Here is a 22,337-nt window from a genome sequence, read left to right on the forward strand (position 1 = left end):
GTTATGTTAATGATCACTTTCAACACCAACATTGGCTAAGGAAGATATGTCGGTCAGCACGCCAAATAAAATCGAATGAGTATTGATGTAAATCTGGCGCACCATTCCTCTCTCTCTCTCTCTCTCTCTCTCTCTCTCTCTCTGAAAGTATGTAAAGGTTCTGAAAATACTTCTACTGCATGTATGCCTTTGAAGTTTGCGGTGGATCTGAGTTTGATTAGATCAATACTTCTGTTTCAGAGAGAAGACTGGCAGAGAAGCTCCCCGGCTGACTATAGAGAGTGAAGAAATTGTTGTAGCGCTCAGAGGAGGCGAACAACGCACAGGTTGTCTGTTGCTGCTGCCTTCGGAGCCATGAGCAGAGCGCTTATATCGGACCATATCGCCAATAGCTTCCGAGAAGATGCTCCCCGTCCCCCGGTCCCGGGGGAGGAGGGCGAGGTGCTGCCGTGCTACCCCGGCAAACTCGCCATGATGAGACCCCAGGGTACCGCAGTCAAAGCGCTTTTGCTCGCGCCTCCCTGTTACACTGCGAAGAGGAACGAGGATGGACTTGGGGAACCCGAGGGGAGCGCGTCACCGGATTCGCCGCTAGCCCGGTGGACCAAGTCGTTGCATTCTCTACTTGGGGACCAAGACGGTGCTCTTCTTTTTAGGACATTCCTGGAGCGCGAGAAATGCGTCGACACTTTAGACTTTTGGTTCGCCTGTAATGGTTTCAGGCAGATGGACCTCAAGGATACCAAAACGCTGCGAGTCGCCAAAGCTATTTACAAGCGCTATATTGACACCAGCAGCATAGTTGCCAAGCAGCTCAAGCCTGCGACCAAAACCTTCATTCGGGATAATATCAAGAAGCAACAGATTGATTCGGCTATGTTCGACCAGGCACAGACCGAGATCCAGACCAGCATGGAGGAGAGCCCCTACCAGATGTTCTTGACCTCGGACATTTACCTCGAGTATGTGAGGAGCGGGGGCGAGAACCCTGCTCATGTGAACCCTGACGGGCTAGGTAGCCTGAAGCTGGTGTGTGGGTACCTGCCCACCCTGAATGAGGAAGAGGAGTGGAGTTGTAATGATTTCAAAGCCAAAGCGCTGGCTTCTGTGGTTGGACTTTCTTCCCAGGCGCTGAGGGCAACAGTGTCTATGAGGACGGTGGAGGTGATGGAGAAGGGGTACAGGTAAGACACTGGTCCCTTCCTATTTCACATACTATAGCCAACTAATAGGGAAATGTTGGGGAATGCAGTGACTAGCCTAGTGTGAATGGCTCTTTGTAAGTCATGGATAATAACTAGGATATAACATCAAAAGAGCATATACTGTCTCTAAATAGACCGTTTCCAGATGCGTTTTCATCTCACCTTGATTGTTAGCTTTGTTTGGGACACACACTCCCCCTCTTGGTCTGTCTTTCCCTTCTCTCTCTCTCTCTCTCTCTCCCTCCCCCTAGCTCTCTCTCTCCCTCCCCCTAGCTCTCTCTCTCTCTCTCCCTCCCCCTAGCTCTCTCTCTCTCTCTCCCTCCCCCTAGCTCTCTGTCTCTCTGTCTCTGTGTGTGTAGTATATATGGTGTTCTCTAGACTGAGTGCAGCCCTCTGCTGGCTTGCCTCAGTTTCCGGAGCTTTGAAATAGTTCAGCAGATAGATGGATCGTCTTCCACGGGAAGTTAACAGAGCACGCCTGGCCTTGGCCCCAGCCTGTCAGCCAATAATACATGATGCCACTACTCTGCTATGCTGTGCCTCAGCCACACACTGCTTTGGCCATTTCTACAGATAGGGATACATCTCCTTGTATCTCAAACATGACAAATAGTAAGCTAGTCATTTGAAATGTTCAGAGCCACTTCAGAGCAGTGGTTCGGTTTCACTTATCTGGACTTCATGGTCATATGTGTATCTAATATCTAAACATGTCAGATGTTCAGTGGGTGAAAGGGGAGTGGTGTTTTGCAGAATGTAGACCACGTAGCTACAGGTGAATATTTATTCATATCATACATGCTTCAGTTGTATCCTCCCCTTACTGCTCCTATATAAACAGATTGTATTTACCTTGTCATAATGGGGGTGAAATAACAACTTGCTAATCAAACAAGCCATTGATTTGCCTTTCTGTATATGGATGAGGGTCGCAGTAGGACCTGAATCAGCTGATGAGGCCCAACCCACGGCCAGATGGTTGTCATGGATCAATGGCCATTGACTTGTCAGACGAACCACTTAAGTTGAACATTTCTAAAGAGGGAGTCTATCAGGCTTTAGAGCTCTGGTGCCAGACTGGTGTTTGGCCTGCAGGGAGGGGAATTGGGCTACTTCTTAGTGGTTTTGGCTGGATTTTGGCTCTGCTTGGGCTAGAAAGTATCAATAGAATCAACACACTATAGGGGAGGGACCAGGAAGAACATGTGTTGACAACCCAGCCTGCCCCATAGGAGGATTGAGAAGGACATGGGTTCATGTCCCAGTGAGGCTTCAGTTCAGACCGATCTCCATTATTCCATCACCTGGTTAGGTGTTGTTTTGAATCAGACTGTTAGGGAGTCAGGGACACCCCTCCACTACCTCTCTAGCTGCTTTCCTTCCCTGGCATGTGGAACTCATTTCTTCTCCCTGAATCAGATTATTCTCAAAAACCACCAAGCTGCAACAGCGGACTCATTCTCTCTTTCAATGTTTTTTTTTTTAACCCGCAATCTCTCCCTCTCTCTCTTTTCACCCTCGCTCTCTTTTCACCCTCGCTCTCTTTTCACCCTCGCTCTCTTTTCACCCTCGCTCTCTTTTCACCCTCGCTCTCACTTGTTTACTGTGATTCTCCTCTGATTTCCCCTTCTCCTTTTTTCTCTCCTCTTTCTTCCCCACTTTTATCTCTTCCCTTTGAAAACGCTGGGATGTGGGGACTAGGTGTACTTTAGAGGGATATCGAACGGAAAGGAAGGACAGAAAGGGGTTGTGGGGACTGGGAGGAGGTGGATGGGGGGGGGGTCTCTTCCTGAAAGAAAGCAAAAGAATGAATGAGGGGGTGAGAGAGGGAGGGAAAGACGTGAGGCCAGCTGTGCTAAATACCTGCGTGTTTGCAAGCCCCTCTGAAGGTCAGGTTGGAGCTGGGGCCTATGGCTTTAGTCATGCTGGGCCCCTCTCTCTCTTCCCCTCCAACTCTCTGGCTCTCCTGCCAGTGGGCTGCTCATAAAGAAGAGGCCCTGCTTCCCCCTTTTCTCTCCGTTCTTTCCTTTCCCTACACACTCACACCTCCTCTTTTTTCTCCCCCTCTCTTACCTGGCTGTGAGCTCAGGTTCTCTCTCTCCCTCTTTCTCCTCTTCTCTCATTCCCCCCTTTCTTAGTTTCCTCTGCTTGGGGAGGAATGCATCACAGCAGGAGGTGATGGGCTGTGAAGCAAGAGTTTTATTATTGTTTATTTCACTTTTGTTTATCTATTTCACTTGCTTTGGCAATGTAAACATAGATTTCCCATGCCAATACGGTGAGAGACAGCTAGAGGGATTGGTCAGTTTTAGGGCCAGTTTGACTATGATAGGTAGCCTAGTGGTTAGAGCGTTGGGCCAGTAACCGAAAGCTTGCTGGATTGAATCCCCGAGCTGACAAGGTAAAAATCTGTCATTCTGCCCCTGAGCAAGGCAGTTAACCCACTGTTCCCCGGGCACCGAAGACGTGGATGTTGGGTTAAATGGGGAAGACACATTTCAGTTGAAGGCATTCAGTTGTACAACCTGACTAGGTATCCCCCTTTCCCACTAGCAATGGGCTACAGCAGCCAAAGCCTCAAACACAGTCATCTTATAGGGTGTCCAGAGAGGGAAGTGTCCTGGTCGCCCTGGAAATGTACTTACACACACACAGCTGTACCACGCTCCCCCTGCTCCCTCACCCCAGGGGGAGGGGCATGATAATCTGGTATGGTAGTATCACAATATTTGGTGTTGTGACAACACATTCTCACACACACACACACACACACACACGGACTAGTTTCAAGTTGGCAGCATAGGTCCCCAAATATCTACAACCCAGTTTCTCTTATTCCACAAGAAGAGAAGAAAGCGCCCTATGGCCTTAGCTGTGGTCTAAACAGATGAAAGGTACTAGTGTATATCTGATGTATTGCTACCTGACACACGTATTTAAACTGCATTGTCCTGTGTGTGTAGGTCCCACAGGCGAGGGGACCCGGTCAACCCGTACCATGTGGGCTCATTTGCCCCAGCCACCAGCACCAACGACAGCGAGGTGTCCAGCGACGCCATGACAGACGACTCCATGTCCATGACCGACAGCAGTGTGTAAGTAGAGGTTCATGGTTTAAATTGTGTGTTTTCTGAGGGAAATGACTGTAGCCTCTCTGCTTTGGAGTATACTGATGGTTACTATTGTGGGAAGAGTGTCATGGGAAGTGATGTTTGGGAACGTTCTGGGAAAGAGTTTTGATTCCGAGCCTTTTAGCCGAACCTGAACAGTGTTTGTGGTTTTCCTGACTTGTCCTGGTCTCTGTGGGGGCGAGAGGCACAACTGACCAGGGGGACCTTCAGACAAACTCAGTGAATGGAAAGAGTTTCTGTCGCACAAACTGAGCCTGTCATCTGATGCTAGCTCCTCTTTGAGGGGGTTCTCCGGTTCTAGGCCTTGGTACAGCTCACCTGGAATCTCGCACTGTGTCAGGATTAGGGAACCCTCTTGAGACCACCAATCTACACACACACACACAGCCCTACTAGGTGATGGGAGAATAGGAGCCTGGCTGTTCCTCCTGACACCTCAGAGGCCTACTGGCCAGAGTAGAACCAGACCAGGGACAGGATGGCCTGTAGACCTCATCCCCAGGCCCTAGCCTTGGCTCTAACCATTAGGCTCCACCTCTGTTCAGCCCCCCCCTTAGGCGCTAGACCCCAGCCTTACAATGCAGGCTCCCGCCCCATTCCCTAGTACAGTATGTTTGGAGTCTGATTTAGAGGAGAAGTGTTGCCATGGTGGGAGAGATGAAGTCTTAGAGTCATGGCTGTAGTTTCTCATGACACATGGCCGTAATCAGAGACACAAGAGAAAGCAATACATTTCATGAGTTCCTTTTTCTCTGGTTCATATAAAGTCAATGAACTAAGTAGACCAGACCCAGCTGCTAATGGTGCCTGTGGTAGAGCCACCCCTTAAGTAGACTGGAACTGGGGAACATTTTTCCCCATGGTAAACAGCCTTCATAGGATATCTTCATTCATCACCTGTTTTTGACAGTAATGTAGTCTTAAAGTCAGCTGTTCAGGATGATCTTGGGCTTTTTGATCACATGACACGTATCACTGGAATTGCTAACTCGCAAACTGTCGTTCCTGTAAATCACGACCTAGCTAAAGAATCCTGCCTGGAGTAGAAATTACTTTATTTTACAGCCAAGGGAGTGGTTTAGAAGGTTTAGTATAGCAGCTATAAAGAGTTTATGATACGAGTCTGTAACTTTCTGACTGCCTGACCAGTGTATATCTAGACAGGCATAATCAAAGCACTGGTATAGAGCCCTAGATAGTACAGGCCTTGTATCCTGTGCCGTACTCTGACTCTTTGATAGTACAGGCCTTGTATCCTGCGCCGTACTCTGACTCTTTGATAGTACAGGCCTTGTATCCTGCGCCGTACTCTGACTCTTTGATAGTACAGGCCTTGTATCCTGCGCCGTACTCTGACTCTTTGATAGTACAGGCCTTGTATCCTGCGCCGTACTCTGACTCTTTGATAGTACAGGCCGTGTATCCTGCGCCGTACTCTGACTCTTTGATAGTACAGGCCTTGTATCCTGCGCCGTACTCTGACTCTTTGATAGTACAGGCCGTGTATCCTGCGCCGTACTCTGACTCTTTGATAGTACAGGCCTTGTATCCTGCGCCGTACTCTGACTCTTTGATAGTACAGGCCTTGTATCCTGCGCCGTACTCTGACTCTTTGATAGTACAGGCCTTGTATCCTGCGCCGTACTCTGACTCTTTGATAGTACAGGCCTTGTATCCTGCGCCGTACTCTGACTCTTTGATAGTACAGGCCTTGTATCCTGCGCCGTACTCTGACTCTTTGATAGTACAGGCCTAGTATCCTGCGCCGTACTCTGACTCTTTGATAGTACAGGCCTTGTATCCTGCGCCGTACTCTGACTCTTTGATAGTACAGGCCTTGTATCCTGCGCCGTACTCTGACTCTTTGATAGTACAGGCCTTGTATCCTGCGCCGTACTCTGACTCTTTGATAGTACAGGCCTTGTATCCTGTGCCGTACTCTGACTCTTTGATAGTACAGGCCTTGTATCCTGTGCCGTACTCTGACTCTTTGATAGTACAGGCCTTGTATCCTGTGCCGTACTCTGACTCTTTGATAGTACAGGCCTTGTATCCTGTGCCGTACTCTGACTCTTTGATAGTACAGGCCTTGTATCCTGTGCCGTACTCTGACTCTTTGATAGTACAGGCCTTGTATCCTGCGCCGTACTCTGACTCTTTGATAGTACAGGCCTAGTATCCTGCGCCGTACTCTGACTCTTTGATAGTACAGGCCTTGTATCCTGTGCCGTACTCTGACTCTTTGATAGTACAGGCCTTGTATCCTGTGCCGTACTCTGACTCTTTGATAGTACAGGCCTAGTATCCTGTGCCGTACTCTGACTCTTTGATAGTACAGGCCTTGTATCCTGTGCCGTACTCTGACTCTTTGATAGTACAGGCCTAGTATCCTGTGCCGTACTCTGACTCTTTGATAGTACAGGCCTTGTATCCTGCGTCGTACTCTGACTCTTTGATAGTACAGGCCTTGTATCCTGTGCCGTACTCTGACTCTTTGATAGTACAGGCCTTGTATCCTGCGCCGTACTCTGACTCTTTGATAGTACAGGCCTTGTATCCTGCGCCGTACTCTGACTCTTTGATAGTACAGGCCTAGTAACAGCGACGGAGACGAAAGCCTCCAAAGCCACACAAGCTTCCTGGTTGTTGTTTTTGACTCTCATTTAAGATTAGAATATCTCTGTCTTTATGACGGTAGAAAAGGCTGGGCGGCGCACCAAAACATGTACATCTCATTTCTAGATAAAGAAAATAAAAAGAGGGGGGTTATATCTTATTTATGGATTTGCTTGGACGCTGGGGAATGCAGCTGCGCAGACTTCAAACATTACCTTATCTCACAAACCAGCCTTTTGATGTGGGGAGATCAGAGGCAGGCTTGCCAAATGAAGACTGGAGCGGTTCGACGAGGGGAGGGGGGCAATGCGCATGACTGTGGGATTTCAAAGCTTTCAAAGCAACAGTAAGACAAGCGGCGTTCGGGTGCACTACTGGCTAGGCTAGGTCACTGAGACACGGGTGTTTTATAGGGCAGGGCTCGCCTGGCCCGGTAGAGAGACACTGGGTTTTGCTCTTGGTTGGTGTGAACGAAGTGCCTTAAGGCAATATTAGATCAGACAGAGTTGTATTTTGACTAGGTCAGCCATAGGCATGGTTAAAAGAGCTCTGTGTGGATTGGATTGTCCAGGCGTGATGGGTCCTATACTATGATTGCAGAATGTAATGGAGGGTGATCTGAGAGGAGAGATTTGGCTGTGATGTTTTATTAGCCTACATGTTATGATCATTCTCTCTGTAGGACTGACACTTTGATCAGTGGGTTTGTGTGTTAACCTTCCAAACAGTATAGTTTGCTTCTAGACTAGTCTTTTCAGTGGGATTCCAGGGCAAGTCAATGGCAGGATGCTAATGCTAACTTTGTGTATACTGCTGGTGATGAATGCTAACAGCTAAAGCCTGGCACAGCTCTCTGAGAGGGCTGAGTGATCCTTTCTGGGCTCAGTTAAAAGGAAGTGCAGGGGTGTGTGGTGAAGTGCCCACTGCTCCGGGAGCCATGGCTGGAGATGAGTGTCAGTTTTAGGGCAGATGAAATCCCATACTCTGTCAGACACACTGACCTGAGACCTAGCAGAAACCCTATCCAATATTCACCTCTTGCTCACTACACCTCAGATTCAGAATTGACCTGAAATATATTGTATTTTTTATCTGAGTTAAATAGGGGGTGATTGAAATAGCTATTAGGTGACCAATGAGCTGCTTCCTGGTTGGTTGTGTGTATTGCTCTGTCTGATTGGCTGTTTGACCTGTGTATCCTGTGCGTTTCCCTGACAGAGATGGCATCCCTCCCTACAAGCTGGGCTCCAAGAAGCACATGCAGAGAGAGATGCAGCGCAACATGAGGATGAACAGCCAAGTCTCCCTACCTGCCTTCCCTGTAAGTGTACACACACACACACACACACACACACACACACACACACACACACACACACACACACACACACACACACACACACAAATGTCCTATTGCCCCACTTATTAGTGCTTTTCAGTAGTGCAACATCCATTTCCATGGTCTGTATTCAGGTCTGCTGTTCTGTGTATAGTACCACCATCTCTATTCAACAACTACAACAACAACAAAGATCTGAGAGCAAAGCAGATGTCAGTCCCCCCCACACACCACCCCTCGCTACCTTTGTAACCCACACCCCCGTTGGGTTCCTTGAAGTCTGCAGGAGTCTGTTTCTAAGCTGTTTATCCGGTGCATTCTAAAGACCAGTGTCTTCTCTTCACACACTGATGATGAAAATATACACAGAATGGAGAGATGGGGGAGAGCTCCCTCTCTCTCAGCTTTATCTGGAGGCTCTAGAATCAACTGCCGGCTCCTCCACACACACACACACACACACACACACACACACACACACACACACACACACACACACACACACACACACACACACACACACACACACACAGTGCTTTGATCAGAGGATGAATGGAGCAAGCGCAGAGGAAAGGGACAACTTCCAACAGCGCTTGTCCCCCTTTTTTCCCCCTCCTCAACCCCGCCCCTCTCCCTCTTCAGGCTGCACCCCTAAAACGAGGGATCTGAGGGAAGAGTTGGAGTGTGTCAGGGGGGAGTTGGTAACTGACGGGCTTTGGAAAGGAAAGAAGAGAATTGGAGAGGGGAGACATGGGAAAATTAGTTTTGGGAAGGCCAAACTAGCAACATCGGTAGCTAGTTGAATCAAACTTTTTGACCCCCTTCTCTTCTCCTCACAAATATATGCTTTCTTAAGAGTCCAAGATTCTCTCTCCATCTTTGTGCTCTTTCACACTCCCTTTCTCGTGTTTGTTTCTCCTCTGATTGGGGGATAGCTGCCATTGCCATGATGCAGCAAGAGCCTCAGGACACGTGGGCCGGGCAGACCGCCTCTGTCAGTCAGTCTGTTTGTCTCTGTCTGTCTGTCTTCTCTTCCTTCATCTCCACTACAAAGAGATGGAAGGAACAAAAAGAGAGGAAGAGGAATCAAGAAAGCCCCAGTGCAAAAATGACAATGATAAAATAACACACACACATAAGGGGATAATGACTCTACTGTACCTCAGAGGTGCCCAGCGTGCAACAGCGAAATAAATTACCCCTGCTCCTCTCTGATCTCCCTCCATCTCTCCCTCCCATCCATCTCTCCCTCCCTCCCCTGCTGCCTGCACACATCTCCCTATCTTCTCCTTTTAATCCTCCCTTTCCTTCTCCCCCCCCCCCTGTCGATATGTGACTTTTATTCCTAGATGTAAAGCCACTGCCCTCCCTTCTCCCTCCCTCCCCTAGTGAATGTTTGATATTTGACGAGGGCCCTTTGAAGTGTACAGACTTCAGAGGGAAGCGCTGATGGCTTGGTTGCACTACAGAGGGAACTCGCAGAGAGCCCAGGCTCCAAGGAGTGTAACCAACTGCCATCACAGACCCAAGCCCAGGGGCGGCACTGCCAGGGGTGGAGGGGGCACTGGGGCAAGGATGAGATGGCTAGCAGGGATGGGGGGGATGAGAGGAGGAGAGGGCTCAGGTGGAAGACAGATGTGGACACTGACCCCTCCTTTAACTGTTACAGCTCTTAACTCTCTCTCCATCCCTCTCCATCCATCCCTCTCTCTCTCTCCATCCCTCTCCATCCCTCCCTCCCTCTCTCTCTCCATCCCTCTCTCTCTCCATCCCTCTCTCTCTCCATCCCTCTCTCTCTCCATCCCTCTCTCTCTCCATCCCTCTCTCTCTCCATCCCTCTCTCTCTCCATCCCTCTCTCTCTCCATCCCTCTCTCCCTCCATAGCGGACACAGAGATGTCCTAAGGAGATGACTCCGGTAGAGCCGGCAGCGTTTGCGTCTCAGCTCATCTCTCGTCTGGAGCGGCTGAAAAGAGAGCAGGAAACCATGAGTTCCCTGGAGGAGAGGCTGCAGCAGATGCAAGAGGTGTGGAGGAAATACTAGTTGGATTTATAGATGTGGGAATCCTTATCTCAGAGGTCTATGGCAATGGTCTAATTGTTTCCTTGATTGTGTCATTCAATACTGTTCTTCTTCCCTGTCCATGTGTGTATGTTTGTCATTGAGATCTCTCCTAACTTAACCGTTCTGTTCTGGCTGTGTGTAGGAGGAGGAGAGGGACGAGGCTGAGGTGCCCGGCAGTAGTGCCCCCCTGCTCTCCCCCCACCCCGTGTCCCTCCAGCCCACCGGCCCCAACGACGAGGACCCCCAGGCCATCCTGGACGACCACCTGTCCCGTGTCCTAAAAACCCCTGGCTGCCAGTCCCCCTCCACCGTGGCCCGCCATTCGCCCCGCTCCCACTCTCCAGAGCACAGGACTCTTTCCCGGGGAGCCCCCGGTCTCAAGCCCCTGGTCTCACCCGGGGCCTCCAGCCCCAGTGGCACCTCCAGCTTAGGGGGCTTCTCAGTAGGTTTCACCCCAGGAAGGGCCCTCTCCCTGGGCAGGCCCAGCAGCAGCACCAAGCACATCCACCACCACTACATCCACCACCACGCCGGTTCCAAGAGCAAGGAGCAGCTGGAGAGAGAGGCAGCCCAGAGGGTGTTGTGTCTGTGCCCGGTGCGGTCTGGAGGGGCAGAGGGGGTTCCCCCTTACCCACGCAGTCGCAGCCTGGGCAGGGAGATGGTGTCCTGTGGCAGCAGTCCCGCAGAGTCCAACATGGGGCGCTCCAGTTCCCTTTCCCAAGGGGGGTGTCGGTCGGGGGCTGAGGAGGGGGCAGCAGAGGGGCGTGAGGTCGTGCCCCTCCAGCTACCCAGCGACAGCACAGACCGCTCCCAGAACGTGTGGCAGTGGATCCTGGAGAGTGACCGGCAGGGAAAGCACCACAAACCCCACAGGTAGGTCAGTCTAGCCTCTCCACTTCCTGTTGTAGTCCTCTCCCAATGCCTCAGAACTACATTTCCCTTCACTTTTTTTCCTTTCATTGCAACTTATTTATTGTAGTCCTCTCAGTACATTTAAACACAATTTTCATCACTTTGTTTCACAATCGCATCCCATAGTCATTTTACATGCATGCAAAGTACATTTCCCAACATTCCCCACAATTGGCTCCTCTCGCTTCCTTCCATTCTCCATGCTGATTGGCTGTTTTTATCTTTGCCCAACAGTACCCAGAGCACTAAGAAGGCGTATGGCGGCGGAGCGGCGTCCAACCAGACACACACGTGGGGTGGCGGAGGTGCCAGCGCCCATCTCCGTGCCCACCAGCCCGCCCATCCCTTCATCCAGGACCCGGCCATGCCCCCCCTGCCCCCGCCCAACACCCTGTCCCAGCTGGAGGAGGCCTGTCGCAGACTAGAGGAGGCCTCCGTCTCCAAACCCCCCAAACAGAGGTAGGCGCTGCACCCCGACCCAGACAGATGTTGATACTCTCACTAAAACGTTGGCTCTAGTTTTCCCTGTAGACAGTGGAGTACATATTGACACTCCCATGCATTGATCAGTTGTTTTACTATACCATTGTGATTCCTACTGTGTTGAAACGTGTCTGTGGTTAGATAGTATATGTGTGATGCCGGAGACTGGACTACCACATTGTACTGTAATAACGTTTGTCTATTGTTTTCTGTTCTCCCCACCAGACACTCTACATCCAGCCTCCAGAGAGAGAAGTGCCACCCTATGCCTGTCCAGAGTGGGCCCTGTCCAGCCTCATCCCCCCCTGGTCCCTGTCCAGTGCCGTTCAGCCCTGCACTCACCCCTGGTCCCGGCTCCGGCCCTGCTGCCTCTCTCCAAACAGAAGAGTACGCCTCTCATCTCTCTGCTCATCTTCCTCCTCCTTATCATCTCTGCTCCTCCTCTTCCTCATCCTCATCCTCTCATCGCTCTCATCTCGCTCCTCAGCTCCTCCTCCTCTGCTCTGTTCACTAACATGATATTACATATGTGGAGGGAGGAAGATATGCATTCTCTCACACACATGTGAAGTTCCAATTGCAAGGCGCCAACCTTGTCAGTTTTTTTCTTTCCCGCCTCCCTGATCTCTCTTTGGTGTGCGTGTGCAGTGTGCTGCGTGTGTTGTAGTCCTTGGTGTGTGTGTGCAGTGTGCTGCGTGTGTTGTAGTCCTTGGTGTGTGTGTGCAGTGTGCTGCGTGTGTTGTAGTCCTTGGTGTGTGTGTGCAGTGTGCTGCGTGTGTTGTAGTCCTTGGTGTGTGTGTGCAGTGTGCTGCGTGTGTTGTAGTCCTTGGTGTGTGTGTGCAGTGTGCTGCGTGTGTTGTAGTCCTTGGTGTGTGTGTGCAGTGTGCTGCGTGTGTTGTAGTCCTTGGTGTGTGTGTGCAGTGTGCTGCGTGTGTTGTAGTCCTTGGTGTGTGTGTGCAGTGTGCTGCGTGTGTTGTAGTCCTTGGTGTGTGTGTGTGCTGCGTGTGTTGTAGTCCTTGGTGTGTGTGTGTGCTGCGTGTGTTGTAGTCCTTGGTGTGTGTGTGTGCTGCGTGTGTTGTAGTCCTTGGTGTGTGTGTGCAGTGTGCTGCGTGTGTTGTAGTCCTTGGTGTGCAGTGTGCTGCGTGTGTTGTAGTCCTTGGTGTGTGTGTGCAGTGTGCTGCGTGTGTTGTAGTCCTAGGTGTGTGTGTGCAGTGTGCTGCGTGTGTTGTAGTCCTGCCCCCTGACTGCAGAGCCGTCTTTCATGGTGCTGAATTGGCTGACCTTCAGAGAGCAGTTCTAGAACAGAACAGGCCCTAGTTAGCCTCCCTCCTTCTGAAGTAACACTACAGAGCCTTGTGCATGGCTGAAGGGGAGCAGAGAACACACCCCCCCCTCTCTCCTCTTTCTAGACAGATGTTATCTACTCTCTAGTCAACCATCAGTCTTTTCTAGAATGAATTATTCTAGATCATATACCAGCCTTTACTCCTGCCCTGGTCCTCTTCCTCTCTTTCCGTGTAGCAACAGCTACTACCCACCAAGCATGCTTGTTAATACTAGTTTTCTATAGGGGAAAGTAAGTGTGTGTTCACACCTCTCCTCTCTCCCCCTCAGACTGAGAGTCCCCAACAGGGTGCTCCAGGTGACAACAGGCGGCCATGTTGCTCCAGCCATGGCTAGTGAGACAGAGGTAACCTACTTCTTCTGTGGTGAGGAGATTCCCTACCGTAGGCGGATGAAGACACACAGCCTCACACTGGGACACTTTAAAGAACAGCTCCGCAAGAAGGGACACTACAGGTATGGAGAAGGGATACTACGGCACACATTCAATGCACGGACACACACACACACATTCATGCATACACAGTCTGACAATCTCACACACTAGGTCACTGTTAGGATCAGCTTGGTAAGAAGGGGACACACACACACACTAGGTCACTGTTAGGATCAGCTTGGTAAGAAGGGGACACACACACACACTAGGTCACTGTTAGGATCAGCTTGGTAAGAAGGGGACACACACACACACACTAGGTCACTGTTAGGATCAGCTTGGTAAGAAGGGGACACACACACACACACACTAGGTCACTGTTAGGATCAGCTTGGTAAGAAGGGGACACACACACACACTAGGTCACTGTTAGGATCAGCTTGGTAAGAAGGGGACACACACACACACTAGGTCACTGTTAGGATCAGCTTGGTAAGAAGGGGACACACACACACACACACTAGGTCACTGTTAGGATCAGCTTGGTAAGAAGGGGACACACACACACACTAGGTCACTGTTAGGATCAGCTTGGTAAGAAGGGGACACACACACACACTAGGTCACTGTTAGGATCAGCTTGGTAAGAAGGGGACACACACACACACTAGGTCACTGTTAGGATCAGCTTGGTAAGAAGGGGACACACACACACGAAAAACAGCCCCCCACAACGTGTCTTCATAGCTCCATTAGTTTCCCAGATCTCCCCAGCTGGTATCTAACTTTTATTTAACCAGGCAACTCGGTTAAGAACAAATTCTTATTTACAATGACGGCCTAGGAACAGTGGGTTAACTGCCTTGTTCAGGGGCAGAACGACAGATATTTACCTTGTCAGCTCGGGAATTCAATCCAGCAAGCTTTCAGTTTCTGGCCCAACGCTCTAACCACTAGGCTACCTGCCTCTAACCACTAGGCTACCCGCCTCTAACCACTAGGCTACCCGCCTCTAACCACTAGGCTACCCGCCTCTAACCACTAGGCTACCCGCCTCTAACCACTAGGCTACCCGCCTCTAACCACTAGGCTACCCGCCTCTAACCACTAGACTACCCGCCTCTAACCACTAGGCTACCTGCCTCTAACCACTAGGCTACCTGCCTCTAACCACTAGGCTACCAGCCTCTAACCACTAGGCTACCTGCCTCTAACCACTAGGCTACCCGCCTCTACCTGCCTCTAACCACTAGGCTACCCGCCTCTACCTGCCTCTAACCACTAGGCTACCAGCCTCTACCTGCCTCTAACCACTAGGCTACCAGCCTCTAACCACTAGGCTACCTGCCTCTAACCACTAGGCTACCAGCCTCTACCAGCCTCTAACCACTAGGCTACCAGCCTCTAACCACTAGGCTACCTGCCTCTAACCACTAGGCTACCTGCTGCCCCAGGTAGGGTCTTTAGAAACTCTCTTGACTCTATTCTGTTGGGCTGAATGCTCACATGAGTTGGAGTATTGACTTCATACTCTGTGTGTGTAGATATGCCTGTGTTTGTGGTTAAAACGAAGGAAGAGGAGAGAATGAGAGACGGGGGGGGTTGCAGGAAAGAAGGAGGGAGAGAATTTGAAGTGAGGAGTGTTTTGGGTCCCATCTGGTATTGATTTCCATGTCGAGGCACACTTAATACGCACGCCTTTGAACCCGGCCCCTTTCATTTCAACCAACAAAGACTCACACAAACGGCCAGCCGTGCAAATTCCTCACCGATGCTATCAGGCAGCCTGCTTTAAAGACACACACGTTGAAGTAACACACAGATTAACACACACTGTAGCGTGTTTGTGTTTACACGTCGGCATCATTTTCTGGGAAATGTATTAGTGATATTACAGGCTTGGTTTGTTTGAGTGGCATGTTGTTAAACGTCGGACATGCTTGTTTGGGATACTACAGGTCCGGTTCACTATTAGAGGTGTATCCAACATAGTTTAGATTAGAACTCTGTTCCAATGTGATCTGGATTACAAGAATGGTATCAAGAGTCAAGCATTGGTTCATAACTAGTACAGACTGATGGTTTGTAGGGATATGATGGGAATGCATCACACGTATTCAGTTTCTCTTTTAGGCCATGGAGCAAGGGAACACTCTAGGGCTGTAGCTCTGGTCCAGAGTTGTTCCTAGTCAGGTCATGTGAACATAGGTGTAAGGCTGTAGCTCTGGTCCAGAGTTGTTCCTGGTCAGGTCATGTGAACATAGGTGTAAGGCTGTAGCTCTGGTCCAGAGTTGTTCCTGGTCAGGTCATGTGAACATAGGTGTAAGGCTGTAGCTCTGGTCCAGAGTTGTTCCTGTTCAGGTCATGTGAACATAGGTGTAAGGCTGTAGCTCTGGTCCAGAGTTGTTCCTGTTCAGGTCATGTGAACATAGGTGTAAGGCTGTAGCTCTGGTCCAGAGTTGTTCCTGGTCAGGTCATGTGAACATAGGTGTAAGGCTGTAGCTCTGGTCCAGAGTTGTTCCTGGTCAGGTCATGTGAACATAGGTGTAAGGCTGTAGCTCTGGTCCAGAGTTGTTCCTGGTCAGGTCATGTGAACATAGGTGTAAGGCTGTAGCTCTGGTCCAGAGTTGTTCCTGGTTAGGTCATGTAAACATAGGTGTAAGGCTGTAGCTCTGGTCCAGAGTTGTTCCTGGTCAGGTCATGTGAACATAGGTGTAAGGCTGTAGCTCTGGTCCAGAGTTGTTCCTGGTCAGGTCATGTGAACATAGGTGTAAGGCTGTAGCTCTGGTCCAGAGTTGTTCCTGGTCAGGTCATGTGAACATAGGTGTAAGGCTGTAGCTCTGGTCCAGAGTTGTTCCTGTTCAGGTCATGTGAACATAGGTGTAAGGCTGTAGCTCTGGTCCAGCGTTTTTCCTGGTTAGGTCATGTAAACATAGGTGTAAGGCTGTAGCTCTGGTCCAGAGTTGTTCCTGGTCAGGTCATGTGAACATAGGTGTAAGGCTGTAGCTCTGGTCCAGAGTTGTTCCTGGTCAGGTCATGTGAACATAGGTGTAAGGCTGTAGCTCTGGTCCAGAGTTGTTCCTGGTCAGGTCATGTGAACATAGGTGTAGGGCTGTAGCTCTGGTCCAGAGTTGTTCCTGTTCAGGTCATGTGAACATAGGTGTAAGGCTGTAGCTCTGGTCCAGAGTTGTTCCTGGTCAGGTCATGTGAACATAGGTGTAAGGCTGTAGCTCTGGTCCAGAGTTGTTCCTGGTCAGGTCATGTGAACATAGGTGTAAGGCTGTAGCTCTGGTCCAGAGTTGTTCCTGGTCAGGTCATGTGAACATAGGTGTAAGGCTGTAGCTCTGGTCCAGAGTTGTTCCTGGTCAGGTCATGTGAACATAGGTGTAAGGCGTGAGAAGCATGGCTGCACTGTGGACATCCTCTCTCTTGTCTATGTAGTTGATTGTCTTGTCTTTCTCTCAAACCATCCACGTTGTTAGAGGGGAGGATAGGGGGATTCAAAGCTTATGGTTTTAATAGCAGTAGCAGGGGGGAGAATGTGTGGCGTTGGGTCATTTGAACATGGCTTGCGTTCAACAAAGAACAGTACAGCCCGGCCAGACAGTATTGCTGCCAGATGTTGCACACTGAAAACTCTGCCACATAAAACATGTTCCAATGGAAGTAGTTATTTCTCTCTCTCTCTCGTTCCCTCTTTGAGCAAATAAGATCCGTGCTCCTTTGAAGTTTTTTGGAGAAGGATAGAGCCCCTTCTCAGAAATAAGGCTACAATTATCTAGCGTGTCTTACTTTCTCTTTCATGTCCTCTTATTTACCCAGTTCATACTTGTCTCGCCAGAGAACAATGGATTATTTCCCCAGTCAGAGTATTGTTGTTCTGATTTAATAGAAGCTGTGTGAGACCCTGTTGCACCCCGTTTAGTGAACTCTTCCTGTGTTTCAAATGGAGACTGGTTTTTATTAGTGAACACCCTTTTGTGTGTGTTTGCGAATACTTTTTTGTTTTTTAAAATGTTTTTCCTCATTTTTACGAGCATTGTTTGTATGACTTTGTCAGCCCCTCTCGTAAAAACACGAGCTTTAGGAATTCCAAGGCACACAACGTGCACCACCCCACACATGGGCAAAATGAGGCATTTTTCCATTACAGAGTTAATGGCTGAGGTATACAGCACTTACCCTTCCTCCCCCGCTGGTTCCTCTTCCTCTAAAAAGAATGGAGGTAGTTTTGGGGGGTAAAGGGGGTCATTAACAGGGCCAGTGTAGTCATCATGGCTGACAGGAAGAGGTACCCCCTCAGGTGGTTGGCTGCTTAGATCAGATGACCCCGCCCCCTCCCTGGCTGCCTACCGGGAACCTTCTACAGCTCTCACAGAGGGAAGGGCAGTGACTAGGAGAAAATATGATGTGTGTGTCAAGGTCAGGGTTTATAACAGGCAGACTTGCAGGCACCCAAAATATGAGCCTTCTTTAAATGAAGGGGTCCTTTCACTGAGGGCCTAATGATAAGCAGTTAGTCAGGAGCTGGAGTAGCTCAGTACCAGGGCAGGACTGATGAAATGAGAGGAAATGGGTGGATTTTGAATTGGTCCAGACCCTCTTATATCCAATAAGCCCCTGTAGAACCATAGACTATCAAAGACCACCCCTATAATACAGAAGCCATTGGTTCAGTCTGAGGGTTAGTTGAGCGTGAAGTGTTGTTGGTGCATTGTAGATCACAGGAGTTTGTCTCTCCTCCCCTCAAGACTCCAAAGGGCTGGGGGGAGGCTAGCTCTTGACCTCTGACCTCAGTGGCCGTCTTCTCTGGCCCCTTGCACAATGGCTCCTTTATCTGGGGTAGGGGAGTAGGGCTTAATGAAGGAAAAGAGACACACAGCGTGCACACACAATCTGAGGTTAAACCAGATCATATTGAATCCATGTGACATTATCTTCATTATGTGTCTTGCTGAATATACTCTATGTATGTGTCGGATAGCGTACTGTTCAATAGTACTGTTCCACGTATGTGTTGGATAGCGTACTGTTCCACGTATGTGTTGGATAGCGTACTGTTCCATAGTACTGTTCCACGTATGTGTTGGATAGCGTACTGTTCAATAGTACCGTTCCACGTATGTGTTGGATAGCGTACTGTTCAATAGTACTGTTCCACGTATGTGTTGGATAGCGTACTGTTCCACGTATGTGTTGGATAGCGTACTGTTCCATAGTACTGTTCCACGTATGTGTTGGATAGCGTACTGTTCAATAGTACCGTTCCACGTATGTGTTGGATAGCGTACTGTTCAATAGTACTGTTCCACGTATGTGTTGGATAGCGTACTGTTCAATAGTACTGTTCCATGTATGTGTTGGATGGCGTACTGTTCAATAGTACTGTTCCACGTATGTGTTGGATAGCGTATTGTTCAATAGTACTGTTCCATGTATGTGTTGGATGGCGTACTGTTCAATAGTACTGTTCCACATATGTGTTGGATGGCGTATTGTTCAATAGTACTGTTCCACGTATGTGTTGGATAGCGTACTGTTCCACGTATGTGTTGGATAGCGTACTGTTCAATAGTACTGTTCCACGTATGTGTTGGATGGCGTACTGTTCCACGTATGTGTTGGATGGCGTACTGTTCAATAGTACTGTTCCACGTATGTGTTGGATAGCGTACTGTTCAATAGTACTGTTCCACGTATGTGTTGGATGGCGTACTGTTCCACGTATGTGTTAAATGGCGTACTGTTCAATAGTACTGTTCCATGTATGTGTTGGATAGCGTACTGTTCAATAGTACTGTTCCATGTATGTGTTGGATAGCGTACTGTTCAATAGTACTGTTCCATGTATGTGTTGGATAGCGTACTGTTCCACGTATGTGTTGGATAGCGTACTGTTCAATAGTACTGTTCCACGTATGTGTTGGATAGCGTACTGTTCAATAGTACTGTTCCACGTATGTGTTGGATAGCGTACTGTTCAATAGTACTGTTCCACGTATGTGTTGGATAGCGTACTGTTCCACGTATGTGTTGGATAGCGTACTGTTCAATAGTACTGTTCCACGTATGTGTTGGATGGCGTACTGTTCAATAGTACTGTTCCACGTATGTGTTGGATAGCGTACTGTTCAATAGTACTGTTCCACGTTTGTGTTGGATAGCGTGCTGTTCAATAGTACTGTTCCATGTATGTGTTGGATAGCGTGCTGTTCAATAGTACTGTTCCACGTATGTGTTGGATAGCGTACTGTTCAATAGTACTGTTCCACGTATGTGTTGGATAGCGTACTGTTCAATAGTACTGTTCCACGTTTGTGTTGGATAGCGTGCTGTTCAATAGTACTGTTCCACGTATGTGTTGGATAGCGTACTGTTCCACTTATGTGTTGGATAGCGTACTGTTCAATAGTACTGTTCCACGTATGTTGGATAGCGTACTGTTCCACTTATGTGTTGGATAGCGTACTGTTCAATAGTACTGCTCCATGTATGTGTTGGATAGCGTACTGTTCAATAGTACTGTTCCATGTATGTGTTGGATAGCGTACTGTTCAATAGTACTGTTCCACGTATGTGTCGGATAGCGTACTGTTCCACTTGTGTTGGATAGCGTACTGTTCCATAGTACTGTTCCATGTATGTGTTGGATAGCGTGCTGTTCAATAGTACTGCTCCATGTATGTGTTGGATGGCGTACTGTTCAATAGTACCGTTCCACGTATGTGTTGGATAGCGTACTGTTCAATAGTACTGTTCCACGTATGTGTTGGATAGCGTACTGTTCAATAGTACTGTTCCACGTATGTGTTGGATAGCGTACTGTTCAATAGTACTGTTCCACGTATGTGTTGGATAGCGTACTGTTCAATAGTACTGTTCCACGTATGTGTTGGATAGCGTACTGTTCAATAGTACTGCTCCATGTATGTGTTGGATAGCGTACTGTTCCACGTATGTGTTGGATAGCGTACTGTTCAATAGTACTGTTCCACGTATGTGTTGGATAGCGTACTGTTCCACGTATGTGTTGGATGGCGTACTGTTCAATAGTACTGTTCCACGTATGTGTTGGATGGCGTACTGTTCAATAGTACTGTTCATGTATGTGTTGGATGGCGTACTGTTCAATAGTACTGTTCCATGTATGTGTTGGATGGCGTACTGTTCAATAGTACTGTTCCACGTATGTGTTGGATGGCGTACTGTTCAATAGTACTGTTCATGTATGTGTTGGATGGCGTACTGTTCAATAGTACTGTTCCACGTATTTGTTGGATGGCGTACTGTTCAATAGTACTGTTCCATGTATGTGTTGGATGGCGTACTGTTCAATAGTACTGTTCCATGTATGTGTTGGATGGCGTATTGTTCAATAGTACTGTTCCACGTATGTGTTGGATGGCGTACTGTTCAATAGTACTGTTCCATGTATGTGTTGGATGGCGTACTGTTCAATAGTACTGTTCCACGTATGTGTTGGATGGCGTATTGTTCAATAGTACTGTTCCACGTATGTGTTGGATGGCGTACTGTTCAATAGTACTGTTCCATGTATGTGTTGGATGGCGTACTGTTCAATAGTACTGTTCCACGTATGTGTTGGATGGCGTATTGTTCAATTGTACTGTTCCATGTATGTGTTGGATGGCGTACTGTTCCACGTATGTGTTGGATAGAGTACTGTTCAATAGTACTGTTCCATGTAATCCAGGTCTTCTATGGTCTGGTTGTGTTGGATAGAGTACTGTTCCATGTAATCCAGGTCTTCTATGGTCTGGTTGTGTTGGATAGAGTACTGTTCCATGTAATCCAGGTCTTCTATGGTCTGGTTGTGTTGGATAGAGTACTGTTCCATGTAATCCAGGTCTTCTATGGTCTGGTTGTGTTGGATAGAGTACTGTTCCATGTAATCCAGGTCTTCTATGGTCTGGTTGTGTTGGATAGAGTACTGTTCCATGTAATCCAGGTCTTCTATGGTCTGGTTGTGTTGGATAGAGTACTGTTCCATGTAATCCAGGTCTTCTATGGTCTGGTTGTGTTGGATAGAGTACTGTTCCATGTAATCCAGGTCTTCTATGGTCTGGTTGTGTTGGATAGAGTACTGTTCCATGTAATCCAGGTCTTCTATGGTCTGGTTGTGTTGGATAGAGTACTGTTCCATGTAATCCAGGTCTTCTATGGTCTGGTTGTGTTGGATGGCGTACTGTTCCATGTATGTGTTGGATAGCGTACTGTTCAATAGTACTGTTCCATGTATGTGTTGGATAGCGTACTGTTCAATAGTACTGTTCCATGTATGTGTTGGATAGCGTACTGTTCCACGTATGTGTTGGATAGCGTACTGTTCAATAGTACTGTTCCACGTATGTGTTGGATAGCGTACTGTTCAATAGTACTGTTCCACGTATGTGTTGGATAGCGTACTGTTCAATAGTACTGTTCCACGTATGTGTTGGATAGCGTACTGTTCCACGTATGTGTTGGATAGCGTACTGTTCAATAGTACTGTTCCACGTATGTGTTGGATGGCGTACTGTTCAATAGTACTGTTCCACGTATGTGTTGGATAGCGTACTGTTCAATAGTACTGTTCCACGTTTGTGTTGGATAGCGTGCTGTTCAATAGTACTGTTCCATGTATGTGTTGGATAGCGTGCTGTTCAATAGTACTGTTCCACGTATGTGTTGGATAGCGTACTGTTCAATAGTACTGTTCCACGTATGTGTTGGATAGCGTACTGTTCAATAGTACTGTTCCACGTTTGTGTTGGATAGCGTGCTGTTCAATAGTACTGTTCCACGTATGTGTTGGATAGCGTACTGTTCCACTTATGTGTTGGATAGCGTACTGTTCAATAGTACTG

The 22,337-nt window shown here is 48.5% G+C and overlaps 1 protein-coding gene across 1 annotated transcript in view; it reads left to right on the forward strand.

Annotated features, from left to right (window-relative positions):
* LOC120041190 (axin-2-like) overlaps positions 1-22,337 on the forward strand; it is a 28,250-nt gene that overhangs the window by 1,439 nt on the left and 4,474 nt on the right. The window contains exons 2-9 of the mRNA XM_038986128.1: positions 241-1,184; positions 4,169-4,300; positions 8,171-8,273; positions 10,176-10,316; positions 10,498-11,228; positions 11,502-11,726; positions 11,976-12,137; positions 13,365-13,550. Coding sequence (XP_038842056.1) covers positions 355-1,184; positions 4,169-4,300; positions 8,171-8,273; positions 10,176-10,316; positions 10,498-11,228; positions 11,502-11,726; positions 11,976-12,137; positions 13,365-13,550 — 2,510 coding nt within the window. The 5' untranslated portion in view covers positions 241-354. The remainder of the gene's footprint in view (positions 1-240; positions 1,185-4,168; positions 4,301-8,170; positions 8,274-10,175; positions 10,317-10,497; positions 11,229-11,501; positions 11,727-11,975; positions 12,138-13,364; positions 13,551-22,337) is intronic.

Source organism: Salvelinus namaycush, chromosome 3 (genome assembly GCF_016432855.1).
Source record: "Salvelinus namaycush isolate Seneca chromosome 3, SaNama_1.0, whole genome shotgun sequence".
NCBI lineage: Eukaryota > Metazoa > Chordata > Actinopteri > Salmoniformes > Salmonidae > Salvelinus > Salvelinus namaycush.